This window comes from Myotis myotis, unplaced genomic scaffold (genome assembly GCF_014108235.1).
Source record: "Myotis myotis isolate mMyoMyo1 unplaced genomic scaffold, mMyoMyo1.p scaffold_m19_p_7, whole genome shotgun sequence".
In the NCBI taxonomy this organism is placed as follows: Eukaryota; Metazoa; Chordata; class Mammalia; order Chiroptera; family Vespertilionidae; genus Myotis; species Myotis myotis.
The window spans coordinates 85548969-85565228 of record NW_023416379.1 but is presented as its reverse complement, the minus strand read 5'-3'; the positions used below and the strand labels follow the sequence as shown (position 1 = coordinate 85565228).

Here is a 16260-nt window from a genome sequence, read left to right as displayed (position 1 = left end):
CAGCACATACAAAGATGCCTAGGGACAGAGCCCCCACCTAAGTAACCAGGCTTTAAGATATAAAGTAACTAGCAAGAGGCCATAGAAGAAACGCAGCAGAGACCTGCATAGAAGACTCCATGTCCACCTCAATCCGCTTCTTCAGAATCGACTTCTTGGGCATCACAGATACTTCCTCAGGCCGATGTAAAGAATATCCTGGCTCTGATGCTGTTAGGACACCTGACAATCCAGGGATGGGACAGCTTGTGCCACCACCATCAACTCCCACCAGCTCCTGACTCAAGTTCCTACTTCGTTCCTCCTCTTCCTCTCGTTTTCGCCTGGCAAGATCCAGCTCTCGAAACTCAGGGTCTAGAAACTTAGGGCTTGGGCTCTGTCTATGCTGTCGATAGCTGCGGGTCCCTGATGTAAAATTTGGGTGATCATTTCCCATGCTGTGCTTCTTCTCTGTATCATCATAACGGGGCCTTTTGGCTTCCCGGCTCCTTTCCTCAGGTCGCATAGAATAGGAGCTTTTGAATTTGTCTCTACTCCGTTCTGTTCCATGCAACATCTCATCATGACAACTGATATGGGAACTATAATCAGAACGATGCAGGAAAGTTTCTCTTGTTCGGTAGTCCTCATCAAGCTGTCCCAAGAAGGGACTGAGAGGCCTCTCCTCCTGGGAAATATATCGTTCAAGACCTCGAGTGCATTGGGAGCTTCCAGTGAAGACAGAATCATCAGTCAAGTCATCCCTGAGGAAAGAGACAAGACTTACTAAATACAATAGACTTGGAAAGAGCAAGATCAGACAAGGCTAAGAAACTGAGATTCCACAAGGATGCTACAGAATGCTTAGGACAAAAGACAATACAGTGGGGCCTTGGCTTACGAGTGTCCCAACTAACGAGTTTTTTGAGATACCAGCTATCTCTCGGCAGATTTTTTGCATTGAGTTGACAGAGTAATTTGAGTTAACGAGCTCCTTTAACAAGCTTGGTCTCAGAATGAATTAAACACGTAAGTCAAGGCCCCACTGTAATCATGAAGTCCAAGAACAAATCTCTATATATACATGGAACACTTTCCCTCCCTTTCCCCTGAGGCAGACACAAGAAACTTCAGCCTCTAACCAAGGGGATATATTACTAATCTAAATGTGTGTGTGGGCGGGGGGAGGGTATTATTGATTTCAGAGAGGACAGAAGAGGGGAAGAGGAATAGAAACATCAATGATGAGAGAGAATCATTGATCACCTGCCTCCTGCATTCCCCCTACTGGGGATTAAGCCTGCAACCCAGACATGTGCCCTGAGTGGGAATCGAATTGTGACCTCATGGTTTATGGGTCAAGGCTCAACCACTTAGCAACACTGGCCAGGCAAGATATTACTAATCTATGTAAACAGAGCTCTTAGGCTGATTTCTTTAACTTGACTTTGGGGGTGCAGAGTATCATGCTAGGTTTTGGGTAACGTGAAAACACCACTACCAGACTACAAAAAGCCCTGGATTACAAAACTCCACAACAGGTAAATTCTAGCTCCTTGCTACTAAAAGTGTGGTCTGAATTAGCAGCATCAGTATTACCTGAGAACTTTTTAGAAATACAAATTCTCAGGCTCCTTTGAGGCCTACTAAATCAGAATCTGCATTTAACAAGATCTCCAGGTGATTTATATGCACCTTAAAATTTAAAAAAACACACCAGTTCAGATCATTGATTTTTAAGTTGTGCTCCACAGAGATTCTGAACAATGCTCAGGAGCTACCCAAAAAAAAGGACATACTAGGATTAGAAGGCTCTCCAATGCTTTGTTTTGCTGGCTCATAAAATTCCCTCACAGCCTGTTTTGTTATCCTCTTCCCTGCCTTGCCTGGTCAGCCACAAGCACTCTGCCAATCTTGGGCCCAGGAAAGAGTTTGTGATGGTTTGGCTCACTATATATTTTTATTTCATAGAAATAAACTTTGTGACATAAAGGTACGAAATACAGGAGGGGACATCTGTCCTTTCAACTCAGAGCTCTATACCACACGAGTCCTAACCTTTTTAGGCATTATGGTCACAGAGTTTCTACTGTCCAAAAAAAAAAAAGTTTATGATTTAAATCACAGATGGAAATAAAGATCCCCTAGCACTTTAAGCATATGACTTTTAAGTAATCTGACCGAAAAATTTACTTCACTCACATTTCCAGAGTGAATTACCATCCAAAGGATGTTAATTATTGGTGTCTTCTACAGTTTCTGGTAGCTGCTCTTGTTTTTTGTGTTTCTAGAAATGACTTACTTTTTCTTTTTCTTTTTTTAATAGTTGTTTTCCTGCCTCTGGGACTAAGTTAGAATATCAAAGAGCTGACTTTTCTTATTCACCAGCCCAGCCTTTATTCAAGGTTTTAGACCTGGTTAACAGCTATAAATAACTTTATCACCTCCTCTAAAAGAGTGTCACCTGTGGGAATACAGGTTCCTGTTATTCACCTCCTCCACAATAATCTGAGGAATTTTTAATTCTCAATATAGAATGAAATAGGAAAGGATGGGAATAAACCAAGGACAATCTCTGAAATCAAATTTAACTAAAGTAAAATATTTTACTTTGTAGGTTTGTCAGCCATGAACCCCCTATTTCCAGAAAGTATTGTCCATGAGGTGAGTTACCACCTCATACAAAAAAGTCTCTGATAATATTAGTGAAGGGGGAAAAAAACACAGGTTCCATGAGTAGTAGCAAGGCCATCCATGCTCCCACATTCAGCTCCCCACTAGAACTATTACATGTCACCATCAAATGGCATACTAACCCAAGATCTAATCCAGCACTAAATACCAAGAAACTAGAAATAATGAGATGACTCTCAGAAAGTCTCAGTCAAGACTTGGAATCTCCAGCAAAAGGAGGCAAAAAACAATGAATGAAGGCACAGAAAGAGTAAAAAAATTTTTCATGTAAATATAGGCAGAAATCAAGTTGCTTATTAGACGTTCCTATCCTCCTTCCCTAGATCTCCCAAAGGATAAGTGAAAAAAAACTGGCTGCAATAAAAGTGAGCCCTATAGCTCAGATAGTCCAGTGACATACTCTCTATAAAAGCTTTGGTTAAGGCCAATTCTTTCCTAAAGTAAGTTCTACCTATTTAAAAAAATTGATTGTTGGGTGTGGGTGATGAACACATGGGGCTCACTGTACTATTCTCTCTACTTGTTTTTGGTTTTTTTAAAATATATATTTTATTGATTTTTTACAGAGAAGAAGGAAGAGGGATAGAGAGTTAGGAATATCGATCAGCTGCCTCCTGCACACGCCCCACTGGGTACTGGGTATGTGCCTGCAACCAAAGTACATGCCCTTGACCAGAATCGAACCTGGGACCCTTGCATCCGCAGGCCGACGCTCTATCCACTAAGCCAAACCAGCCAGGGCTCTCTACTTGTTTTTGCATTTACAAATTCCATTAAACAAATTAAAATTCAGCCCTATCCAGTTTGGCTCAGTGGACAGAGCGTCAGCCTGCGGACTGAAGGGTCTAGGTTCGATTCCGGTCAAGGGCATGTACCTTGGTTGCAGGGACATCCCCAGTAGAGGGTGTGCAGGAGGCAGCTGATCGATGTTTCTCTCTCATCAATGTTTCTAACTCTCTATCCTTCTCTCTTCCTCTCTGTAAAAAATCAATAAAATATATATTTTTTTAAAAATCATATACAGTTCAGCCAATATGGCTCAGTGGTAGAGCGTCCACCCAGGAGCCAAAAGACTGCAGTTCAATTCCTGGTCAGGGCACATGCCCGGGTTGTGGGTTCAATACCCAGAGGGGGCATGCAAGAGGCAGCCAATCAATGATGTTGCTCTCTCATTGATGTTACTACCTCTCTATCGCTCTCCATTCCTTTCTCTCTAAAAATCAATAAAAACATATTTATGTCCACAAATAAATTTGTACACCAATGTTCACAGCACTATCTATATATACAAAAGCCTAAGTGACCAAACAACTGGTCACTATGATGCACACTGACCACCAGGGGGCAGATGCTCCACACAGCTGCAGCCCGGAGACTGCAGCGGAACCACAGTGAGCCTACCAAGCAGCGGCAGGTGCAGTGGGGCAGGGATGAGCTGGAGCTCAGGCTCCCGGCCTTCTCCCTTGCCGTCTGCCACTTGGCACACTACTACACCCCTTGGGGGATGTTGGACTGCCGGTTTTCACCCGTTCCCTGCAGGTGGCCAGCGGGAATCTGGCCAAAACCAGCAGTCCGACATCCCCTGAGGTGTCTTGGATTGCGAGAGGGTGCAGGCCAGGCTGAGGGACCCCCCCCCCCCCAGTGCACGAATCCGTGCACCAGGCCTCTAGTTGTTCATAATAGCCAAAAAGTAAAAACAACCCAAATGTTATCCATGCATTCATCTCTACTAAATGGATAAACAAAACACCTACAATGAAATATTATCTGCAATAAAAATGAATGAAGTACAATTTTATGCTGCAACATGACTAAATCTTGAAAAACTGCTATGCTGCCCTGGCCAGGTGGCTCAGTTGGTTGGAGCGTCATCCCATGCACCAAAAGACTGTGGTTTAGATTCCTAGTCAGGGCACATACCTAGGTTGTCGGTTTAGTCCCTGGTTGGTATGTACAGGAGGCAACCGTTTGATGTTTCTCTCTCCCTTCCGCTCTCTCTAAAAAAATCAATGAGGAAACATATCCTTGGGTGAGAATTAAAAAACAGTAATAATGAGAAAAACTGCTATGCTAAGTGAAAAAGGCAGTCACAAAGGACCATATGTTATATGATTCTATTTATATGAAATATCCAGAATGGGCAAATCCATAAAAATAGAAAGTAGATTGGTGATAGGCTAGGGCAGAAGGTATGGAGGACTAGTAGCTAAGGATGCAGGTAATAAAAGTGTTCTCAAATTAATCATAGTGGTGTAGATGCACAACTCTGTGAATATACTAAAAGTCACTGAACTGGAAACTTTAAATAGGTGAACTGTATGGTACATGAATTATGGCTCAATAAAGCTATAAGTAAAAAAAAAAAAAAAAAAAAAAAAGAGGCTCTTCAGAGCCCAAACTTTCCATTCCTTTTTTCTTCTGATTCCCCAAAATGCCTAAAGAAAGCTGTTTGCTTCTGTCATTCCCTAAGGCAAATCAGAGGGAGAAAAAACCCTACTCTTTCAAAGTATGTCAGAGCAAGGAGGAATTAGGGTATAGTAATTTCAAGAATGGAACTTACAACATGCAGAGTACTTTGATAACCAGGGGAAATCAACCTCACATCCACAAGTCTTTAGAAACTGTCTTCACACAACTTGATCATGTTCCCTTTTCAGAATAAGTTATAGTCCTATATACAGAGCTGCCAAGGGTGAAGATACTGATAACCCTGGCAATCTGTAACCCAAACCTGATAAAAATTTAACAGCTTCAATAAGGGAAGAGAAAGAATTTTGGAATCTCAGGAAAAAAATAACTAAAAACCTACATACAAAGGATGGACATGGCCTGTTTCATTAGCTGAAAATTGGACTCACTTTCAGGAGATATCCTGAGATTGCCAATGGTCCTATGGCCTGGTTTTAGTGGACAGTAATTATTCACACAAACCATATTGCGCAAGAGTGCAGGGGCAAAAGTCGAAAGAATAGCCTCCTTTTAGCACCTTAATCTCATTTTCTCTAAAATAGACTTTTCTCTATGAAATATATGATTCTGGAAAGATTACTGCCCCAAACTCCCTAAGAGGAAATTTTTAATTTTTATAATTTAAAAACAGACAATTGGCTATCTGAAGAACACTTGGATAATGACGCTCATAGAAAAGGAGGTGACAGCCTAGGCCTAACAAGAGGAAATGCTAAAGTTACTTCAAAACCTCAGCAAGGAAGGAAGACAATCACATTATGCACCACCCACTCAATCATCTCCTAAAATAGAAATTACAGAGGGGCAAGGGCTGTTTCCTCAATTAAGTGATATAGTCACATACCCTGAAGCCCTATCTTCAGAAGCTTCAGTGTTATATGACACTGGACTGGACTGCCTTGCTTCAGTGCATCAAATAGCCACTGGAACTTTGAAGTAAATATTACCAAAGGGCAGCACTGGTCCTCAGACTTCCTGCCAGCTGTCCTCCACCTGCCTGCCCATGCTCTGTATATCACTACATGGAAGTCTAGTTTGAAAGAACATTACATTGATTTATTGCTACAACTAATCATTTGTGAAATGTGCTGGGTAGAGACCATCACAGATTCCCCAAAATGCTTGATCTGATTGGGGAATCAGATCTGGTTCTCAGATCTCAGAAACTGAGTGCTTTCCCTGCACTCCTGTCCTTACTTTTTTACTTTTGTGAGGCGAAAAACACCTAATATGATTATTTATTTCCCATATATAGTTAAGTTCCTAGTACCTGAGATCTATATTTAAAACTCTGTGGAGTGTACTTGTCCTTCCTCAGCACTTAATAGTTGTAAAATAATAACATTGTTAAAGATCCGTAACTTTCTATTCATGCTTATATATTTAATATAGATACATATATTACACATGAATTTATCTAAATGCTTTCTGAATCTATAGTTCAGCCTGGACAAGCAGAAAAATAACACTATCAATGATTTCCTATTTTGTCCAGAACTTTCCTTTTGCAGAAGAGACCCCTAGTACCAGTATTTTAGAATCCATATCCTCTCATCTGTTTTTAAATTTAGGGGACTGTTTATGTCCCCTCAGCCTTCCCCTTTCCAGTTGGACCAAGATGACCTTTAAAGTCTTTTTTTTATATAATTCTTTCAACAACAGAGTCTACATGAGTATTCTTTCCCCACTTATAGAGGAAAGTTATCAAACTTAACTTGACTTCTGGCATCACTCTTTCAAATATACCATTCAGAAAACATCAACGTTTCTACCTTCCGCCACTATTATAACACTGCCTCAGATGAAGCCCACCTGTCCACGTCCTCCAGGTTATCCACTGGTGAACCCAATCTATCACTAAGCCGCCGCCGTTCTGGTATGCCGACACAGAAGTGATCATTGCCAACAGTGATTCTTAAGCTCTGTTCCAAAGAAGAGTCAGAACGAAGACCAGGAGATCGTCTCTACAAAAGTAAAAGATAATATAACAGTTAGGTCAATACATCCCTATGCCCAAAAATGTTCTGCTTAGTCACAAAGTTGTGAATCAACAAGGTGAGAAATGGCTATAGTAAGATACCACTCTAAAAATAAAGCACTTTAGCCGAGGCCGGTTTGGCTCAGTGGATAGAGCGTTGGCCTGCGGACTGAAAGGTCCTAGGTTCGATTCCGGTCAAGGGCATATGCCTGGGTTGCGGGCACATCCCCAGTGGGAGATGTGCAGGAGGCAGCTGATCGATGTTTCTCTCTCATCGATGTTTCTAACTCTCTATCTCTCTCCCTTCCTCTCTGTAAAAAAATCAATAAAATATATTTAAATAAATAAATAAATAAAAATAAAGCACTTCAAAAAAATATCATTTTCTTAAATGAAAGCCCACACTTCCAACCCTCCCAATCAGTGACTTCTCATTCTTTCATTTACTGGTACTGGGCATGGGACTAGAGAAGTGAATTACATCTGCTCACAGAACCTATACATTTCTAGTGAAGGAGGCAAGGCAAGTTGAAAAGTACTTCTGATTGCAGTAAGTGCTATAAAGTCATTTAAACACAACACAAAAGAGTATGGAGAAAGGGAGCTGCTTCTGATAGGGTGGTTACAGGGTTTTCTGAGGTGATACCATTTAAGATGAGGCCTGAGTGATGAGATGCCAGTCTTGCAAAGAACAGATGGAAGGATGTTTCAGGCAAAAAGAACAAGCTCTGTAATGAGCTCACCATGTTTTGGGCAACAACAGAAAGGCGACCACTGTGACTACATAAGAGTGACAGAAGATAGGAGAAACCAGTCATGAAATTTGGATTTTATTCCTTTTTTGTGGTTAATCCTCACCCAAAGATATTTTTTCCACTGATTTTTTTATAGATTGAAAGGGGGAGAGAGGGAGAGAGGGAGAAAGAGAGACACATCAATGTGACAGGTCCCTGGAGCAGGGGATCAAACCTGCAATCCAGGTAAGTGCCCTTGACCAATAATGAAATCTGTGACCCTTCAGTGCTCAGGCCGATGCTCTAACCACTGACCAACACTGGCCAGAGCTGGATTTATGTGAAGCCACAGAAGAGTTTCAAGCAGGAAAGTGATATGATCTGACTACATTCTTCCCCCAGATGCTCACACTGCTCATACCCTCACCTCCTTCAGGTATTTACTAAAAAATCACCTTCCCAGAAGCCTTCCCTGGCTACCCTATCAAAAATTATTAACTCCCTTCTCTGTTTTTCTGTTTTCTTAAGCATTTTACATGCCAAACATTTTCTCTATTGTATTTACTCAACTCCCTCTGCTAGCATATAAACTCTACAAAGGCAGAGTTTTTAACTGGTTTGCTCAGTTATGCCCCTAGTACTCGGAACAGCGCCTAGCACATGGTAGATGTTCAATAAATACTTCTCAAACGTATAAAATAAAGTTTTAAAAATCATGTTGATTGTCGGGTAGAGAATAAACTGGAAGGTAGTAAGAGTGGCGTGTAAGGAGCCGAGTGTAATACTCCAGGCAGGACACGGTAGGGTTTAGACGAGAGTGATCGCAGGAGGACAGTTTGGGGGATGCGTTTCGGAGGGAGAGCGGCCAGGTGGGCCAGATGGAGTTAATCTGACAGATTCGCTTGGGAGGAGGGAGATGGCGGGCGAGCCATGGGTGAGCGAGGGCACTTACTGACACAGAAAAGCCCGAGCAAACCCAGTGTGCTCCGCCGAGGCGGTGCACGGAGAAGGGGGCAGTTTGGAAAAGGGTCCCGTTGTCCTCGCTTGCCCTGCAGTAACTAACACCCGGACCACGGCTGCCCATCTGTGAGCACCTCAACGCGGTGGCCAGTCCATTCACCTGCGACGGGGGTGCCGAACGCATCCGGTCAGGGCCCCCCCCCCCCCACCCCGAGAAAACAGAGCGGGTCCGCGGCGGGGTTTTACCAGAGACCGGTCCCTGCCCGGCGGCTCCCGAGCGGGTGCTCGGGTGGGAGCGCGACGCTGTGTCCGCCCTAAACTCTGTCCCCCCGCGCCCGGCCCCCTCGCCGGGGAACAGGGCGGCGGAAAGCACGGGCGCCGGGCAGCGGGGACCGCATCACAGCATCGCCCCCTCCGAGCGGAGCCCGGGGTTCCGCAGCGGCTCCTCGGAGGGAACCACCGTGAACGCCTCCCTCGCCGCGAAGGCTGGGAGCGCTCCGAGGAGGTGAGGGTAGGGGCTCGGCCGAGTCCCCGCCGCACAGCCAGGGGCGGCCGGGCCGCACCCCCTCGGAGCGCCCCCCGCTCAGACGCCCGCAGCTCCACGCCGGGGTCCACCGGGCCGCTCCGGCGACCCTAGCGCCAGAGACATCGCCGCCTCCCTCCTGCGCCCGGGGGGCAGCTCCTGTCCGAGGGGACACAAAAGCGCGGAGCTCCGAGGAAGCATCGGCTCCGGGGAGAGCACCGGCACGGGCTGCAGACAGGCCCCGCTGGCAAACTTTCCCCCCGCCCCGAGCGCGGCCCGCCGCCTCCTCCCCGGGGACGGCGCTCCTCCCGCCCGCCCGGCGCCCAGCGGGTCCCGAGTCCTCACGGCGCACAGAAGCTCCCGGCGGGCAGGGAGCCTCGGGTCCGGCGCCGCCCAGGGGATGAAGGACCCCCGACAGGGGACCTGGCCTGGAGGCCTAGCGGCGCCGGGGTGGAGGGCGTCTGGGCAGCGAGAACCCGGGGTGACGGGGCTGGGGCAGCGAGAGTCCCGGTCGAGGGGTGGGATTACCCGGCTGCCGCTGTCTCCTGGATGGTCTCCGCGGCCGTCCCGGGCGAAGTCGGAGCGGGACTCCCCCCGGCTGCTGCCTCGGTAACCCGCCGGGCCCGGCGGGAAAAGCCGTCGGCCCCGCGGCGACGACGGGGAGCCACGACGAGTCCTCGGCGGTGAAGGGGAGCCGCGACGACCCCGCGGCGGGGACGGCGAGGCCCGGCGGCCGCGGGGCGGGGACGCGGAGCCTCGGCGACCCCGGGGCGGGGAAGGCGAGGCCCGGCGGCCGCGGTGCCCTGAAGGCGAGCGGGGCCGGCGCGCCGGGGTCCGCGAAGAGGAGCCGGAGGGCGGCGGCGGCGAGGTGCGGCGACCCGGGCCCGAGGAAGCGCCGGAGCTGCGGCCGGAGCGCGGGCAGCCCCCGCCGCTCTCCTTAGGCCGGTGCGAGGAGGCGGAGGAGCGGGAGCCGCTGCGGTACATGGTTCCGGCGGCGGCGGCCGCGGCGGCGGGTCTGACGCGCGGGCGCCCCAGACGCGCGGACCCTGCGCACCGCCGCAGCTGCAGCCTCGGCCGCCACGGCCGCCGCGCGCCGCCCCCTCAGCCGGAGCCGCCCCCTCCCCTCCGCCCCGCACGGTCCAGGGGGGGCCGGCCGAGCGCGCCCCCGCGGCCGCGGCTGGCGGTTGGAGGGCGCGAGCACACGCCGGACACACCCCCCGCCGTCTCCCCGCTTCTTCACTCAGGGAGCGGCCTCAGGAGCCAGAAGTGGGGAGGAGCGCGGGAGCGAGCGCGAGGAAGGGCGAGGGGAGGGGACACGAAGCGCGCGACCTGCACTCCGCACGCCCCGCCTCCAGACCCACAAGATGGCGGCGCTGAGCCGCCCACTCCCCCTCCGCCCCGCCCCCGGAGGCCACGTGACCCCGAGGGCCGTGGGCGGAGTCGGGAACGAAGGGGCGGAGCCAAAGGGAGGAGCCAGAGCGATGCTGTTCTTCCCTGGATGCTCGGGGCGTCAGGTCAGGTCGTGCGGGGGGTCTTTGAGGTTTTGGGGAGCACTTTCCGCTCTTCTCTTGTCCCCCAACCCTACTAATGCATGTGGGAACAATAAATGGTGATAAGGGATGGGAAGATAAAGAAGTCCCCAAACATTAGGTGTTTCAGCGGTCTGCCCCTCTGCAAGAGCGACCACTTTAGTCCGGGCCCCCACAGAAGCCCAGCGACGACCCTCGGTTTACCTTATAGTTTCCTGATTTCTAGAGTGTGAAATTGAGGATGAAAAAGTGCGGAATGGGAGCGAGAACGCAACCCAAAGCAGACATCAGAGTGAATTTTCAGTCTCTCAATCAGAACTTGTGGTTATGAGGGAGATCATTCGCCACCGCGAGTCTGAGGCAGGATTGTAAGAAGCTCAGGAAATTCCTTGACTAGTGGAATGGGGAAACCTGGGCAGACAGCTGAACAAACTGGCTGAGCAATTTATGGCCAGATAATAAATTGCAAGGTCTCATCTTACACACTACTGTGCTGGGGCAACCTGCCTCAGTCCCAGTCCCCCTTGGGTGGCATTCTTTGAAGCTGACCAGAGAATATCCTAGTTACATGCTAATTTTGACGCATGAGCATATTAAAGGACACGCCTGGAAAGCTAATGAATATTCTATTGAGATCCTCCCTTGAGACCATCCCTAAAATTCCAGCCTTTGGAAAACAGATAAAAACGCGTAAAGACAAAGGAGCACACCTGTGCCTTCTTCCCCTCTCCACTTTTTTTATTAACTAATTTATTTTTTTGTTAATCCTCACCCAAGGATATTTTTTTCCATTTATTTTAGAGAGAGTGGAAGTGAGGGGGAGAGACAGAGAGAGATACATTGATTGGTTGGCCCCATCAAGCCTGCAACTGAGGTATGTGTCCTTGACTGGAATCGAACTTGAGACCCTCAGTCCAAAGACAAATGCTCTTAGCACTGAACCAAACCAGCTAGGGGTCGCCCCACTTCTGTACTCAGGCACATATCTTTGCTTTCTTCCTCCTAAGTCAATGGTTCTCAACCTTCTTAATGCTGCGACCCTTTAGTACAGTTCCTCATGTTGTGGTGACCCCCAACCATAAAATTATTTTCGTTGCTACTTCATAACTGTAATTTTGCTACTGTTACGAATCATAATGTAAATATCTGATATGCAGGATGTATTTTCATTGTTACAAATTGAACATAATTAAAGCATAGTGGAGGAATAACAAGGAGAAATCAAGATGGCGGCATAGGTAAACACCGGAAATTGCTGCCTCCCACAACAACTTCAAAAATACAACTAAAAGACAAAACGGATATCATCCAGAACTAAAGTAAGGCTGGCTGAGTGGAAATTCTACAACTAGAAGGAAAGAGAAAAGCACACTGAGACTCAGAGGAGCTGTGGAAGTGCAGAGGTACGGAGGCTCCAGCGCGCGGCAAGGGGCTGGCACCTGAGGACGCAGCTGTCTTTTTGAATCGGGAGGGAGTCACAGCTCCCAACTGCTCTGAACTCCGGTTCCGGGAGGTCTCTGGGGACCCAGGATCATACGGGGAGACACTGGACAGTTTGGCAGCGGGCAGAACTCGGAACGAGCGGGTGGCTTTCTCTCAGAGGTGCTTGCAGCGATTACTGGGACACTGAGACATGGGGCCCCTTAGGGCAGGGCTGAGGATCAGCCATAGCTACTTGCTCTGCCCTGTTGATTCCCTGAGACCCCACCCCACCCAGGCTGCTAGCAGAGGCTTTTGCATATGAATTGCCTGGCCCTTTGCAATCTGAAAAGTACCTAACAAACTGCAGCTGGGCCAAACAGACCCAGAACTTCCAAAAGAGGGCCCAAGGCCCCACAGCAGCTTGCATTGCTTCACAGCTGGGCCTCCTCTAGGCACCTCCAAACCCCAAAAAAGGAAGGGGAATCTGCAGATCTCTTTGTAGCTCCTGCTGGGTAGCCTCAGGCAGAGGCTAAATTAGCACCTCCTTAAACCCAAGAGCCAGTGTACCCAGTGTTCAGAGTGGGACCATCCAGATTACAACTCCTCAGATCCATAAGGGACACATTCAGGGGGCAGACTCAGTGAGCACCAAAGCCCCACTGAAGAAAGTCTTGCCTCAGAAGGGTATCTTCAGCACAGAAGTTCTCCCACTGTAGACACAGCTGATTCTCAAAGCCAATTGGCCTGGAGGTCAATTCCTCCCAGTGATACCTATAACAATCAAGGTTTAGCTACAACAAGACTGTGCACAAAGCCCACAAAGGGGTGCACCAAGAGTGTCCACCTCAGGTAATTGGGGAGGCTGAGCTACTGGGCCCTATAGGACACCCAGTACACAAAGCCACTCTACCAACACAGGAAAGCATAAAAAATGTGGAGACAAAGAAACAGGTCACAAATGACAGAAATGGAGGAAAGCAAACGACTGGATATAGAGTTCAAAACCATGGTTATAAGGTTTTTCAAGAATTTTCTAGAAACCGCCGATAAATTTAGTGAGACCCTGGAGGATATGAAAAAAGACCAACTAGAAATTAATCATACACTGACTGAAATAAAGAATAATATACAGAGATCCAACAGCAGACAAGAGGATCCCAAGAATCAAGTCAAAGATTTGAAATGCGAAGAAGCAAAAAACAACCAACTGGAAAAGCAAAATGAAAAAAGAATGCAAAAATACCAAGATAGTGTAAGGAGCCTCTGGGACAGCTTCAAGTGTACCAACATCCTAATTATAGGGGTGCCAGAAGAAGAGAGAGAGCAAGATATTGAAAACCTATTTGAAGAAATAATGACAGAAAACTTCCCCTACCTTGTGAAAGAAATAGACTTACAGGAAGTGCAGAGAACCCCAAACAAAAGGAATCCAAAGAGGACCACACCAAGACACATCATAATTAAAATGCCAAGAGCAAAAGACAAAGAGAGAATCTTAAAAACAGCAAGAGAAAGAAAGTCAGTTACCTACAAGGGAGTACCCATACGACTGTCAGCTGATTTCTCAACAGAAACTATGCAGGCCAGAAGGGAGTGGCAAGAAATATTCAAAGTGATGAATGCCAAGAACCTACAACCAAGATTACTTTATCCAGCAAAGCTATCATTCAGAATTGAAGGTCAGATAAAGAGCTTCACAGATAAGGAAAAGCTAAAGGAGTTCATCACCACCAAACCAGTATTATATGAAATGCTGAAAGGTATTCTTTAAGAAGAGGAAGAAGAAAGAAAAGGTAAAGATACAAATTATGAACAGCAAATACATATCTATCAACAAGTGAATCTAAAAATCAAGTGAATAAAAAATCTGATGAACAGAGTAAACTGGTGAATATAATGGAACCAGGGGCATGGAAAGGGAGTGGACTGACAATTCTTGGGGGGAAAGGGGTGTAGGGGTGCAGGAAGGGACTGGACAAAAATCGTACACCTATGTATAAGGACAGTGGGAGGGGTAAGGGCAGACGATGGGGTGGGAACTGGGTGGAGGAGAGCTATGGGGGGGGGGGAGAGGAACAACTGTAATAATTTGAACAATAAAGATTTAATTTTAAAAAAAGCATAGTGATTAATCACAAAAACAATATGTAATTATATATGTGTTTTCCGATGGTCTTAGGCGACCCCTGTGAAAGGGTCATTTGACTCCCAAAGGGTTGAGACCCACAGGTTGAGAACTGCTGTCCTAAGCTCTAAAGCAAGCATGTCAAACTCAAAGGTTAACACGGGCCAAATAAACAAGGTTTAAGTTTATGTGGGCCACAGAAAAAAACAAAAGCTTCAATTTTCATAGAAACATAGGTTTATTTCGATAGAGACATGCTGAATACAAAGGGCTGAAATAAATGAGTAACGGTTAACATAAAATAATAGAACATTTTAATAACAATATCTTTTCTTGAACATTAACTTACCAGACACTGAATGGCTGCACAAATTAATAAGCGTAACGCAAATAAACCTATTTTTCTTGTTCTCCAAAAGTGAAATATTTCCTGATGCACACTCTAAACAAGTCAGTCCAAGACTAATGATGTGGCAATTGGCTGCTAAAATATTCACTGCTAGTATTAGTGGAGAGAAATGGTACACCTGTGCATAAGGTGCGTAAGGGAAATAAATGCAACACGATTATAGTAATCAGTCATTAGTGAATGTTGTAGTTCATTATTAATAACTAGAGGCCGGGTGCACAAAATTTGTGCAAGAGTAGGCCTTCCTTCCCCCAGCTGCCAGCACCTGCTTCCCTCCTGCACCCGGGACCTGGGCTTCCCTCGCAGCCCTGGCTTCATCCAGAAAGACGTCCAATCTAATTAGCGTATTATGCTTTTATTATTATAGATTATGTATAACAGGTTATTGTAAAAATTAAGTTATGAAATTTTTATTAAAACATTTATTAACGGTTTCTTACATACCATTATATTGGCTGGGCCTCAAAAATATTTGATTTGAGTTTGACATGCTTGCTCTAGAAGGCCAAGGACTAGTGGGAGAGAGGAGTCATAGACAGTAAACCTCAGTCCCAGCAACAGAGTCATGACAAAGTCCACAAGGTGACGTAAGAGAGAAAGTCTTTGTAAGTTCTCCATATCCATAGGGAACCAACTTTAGAAGACAACAGCATCCCACAATGACCAGGAAAGATTGCTCTTTCCCCTAACCCCTTCTCCTGTGCCAAACCCTTGGTGTGTGTGTGTGGGGGGGGGGGGGGCTGGCTGCAGTGGGAGATGGCGACATAACCACGAAACGAGGTAACCGAGGACTGCCTGTAATTCCATTCACATCCCATAGTGACTGGAAGTAGTCAGAAAGGAAGTATCCTCCTGCCCAGAATGAGAAGAGAACCAGATATCAGGGAGCCCTGGTAATGTGTCTTAGATTTCCTAATTGCATCAACCCAGAGAAGACTAAAATAAAGTTCTCTAGACCAAGCATGTCAAACTCACGGCCCACAACGAATATTTTTGCAGCCCAGTCAATGTAACGGTATGTACAAAACATTTTAATAAACATCTCATAACTTAATTTTTACAATAACCTGTTAGACATAATTATTAATAACAAACTACAACGTTCGCTTATGATTGATTACTATAATCGTGTTGCATTCATTTCCCTAACATGCCTTACACGCAGGCGCACCATTTCTCTCCACTAATACTATCAGCGTATATTTTAGCAGCCGATTGCCACGTCATTAGCCTTGGACTGACTTGTTTGGTGTGTGCAACAGGAAATATTTCCCTTTCGGAGAACAAGAAAAATGGGTTTATTTGCATTACGCTTATTAATTTGTGCAGTTATTCAGTATCTGGTAAGTTAATGTTCAAGAAAATATATTAATTGTTATTAAAATGTTCTTTTATTTTATGTTAATGGTTACTCATTTATTTCAGCCCTTTGTATTCA

The 16260-nt window shown here is 46.5% G+C and overlaps 1 protein-coding gene across 4 annotated transcripts in view; it reads right to left on the bottom strand.

Moving 5' to 3' along the window:
- The window catches only part of ZNF318 (zinc finger protein 318), a 32931-nt gene extending 22482 nt beyond the window's left edge, over positions 1-10449 (bottom strand). For 3 of the 4 annotated variants that reach the window (XR_004968788.1, XR_004968789.1, XM_036316929.1), the window contains exons 1-3: positions 9866-10449; positions 6955-7106; positions 104-743 (exon numbers count right to left, since the gene is read on the bottom strand). Coding sequence is in view for 2 of the 4 variants with exons in the window: in XM_036316929.1 (XP_036172822.1) it covers positions 104-743; positions 6955-7106; positions 9866-10321 (1248 nt within the window). In the remaining 2 variants the exon portion in view is untranslated. The remainder of the gene's footprint in view (positions 1-103; positions 744-6954; positions 7107-9865) is intronic. The other variant, XM_036316928.1, reaches the window with a different exon arrangement.
- Between the last annotated feature and the right edge of the window lie 5811 nt (positions 10450-16260).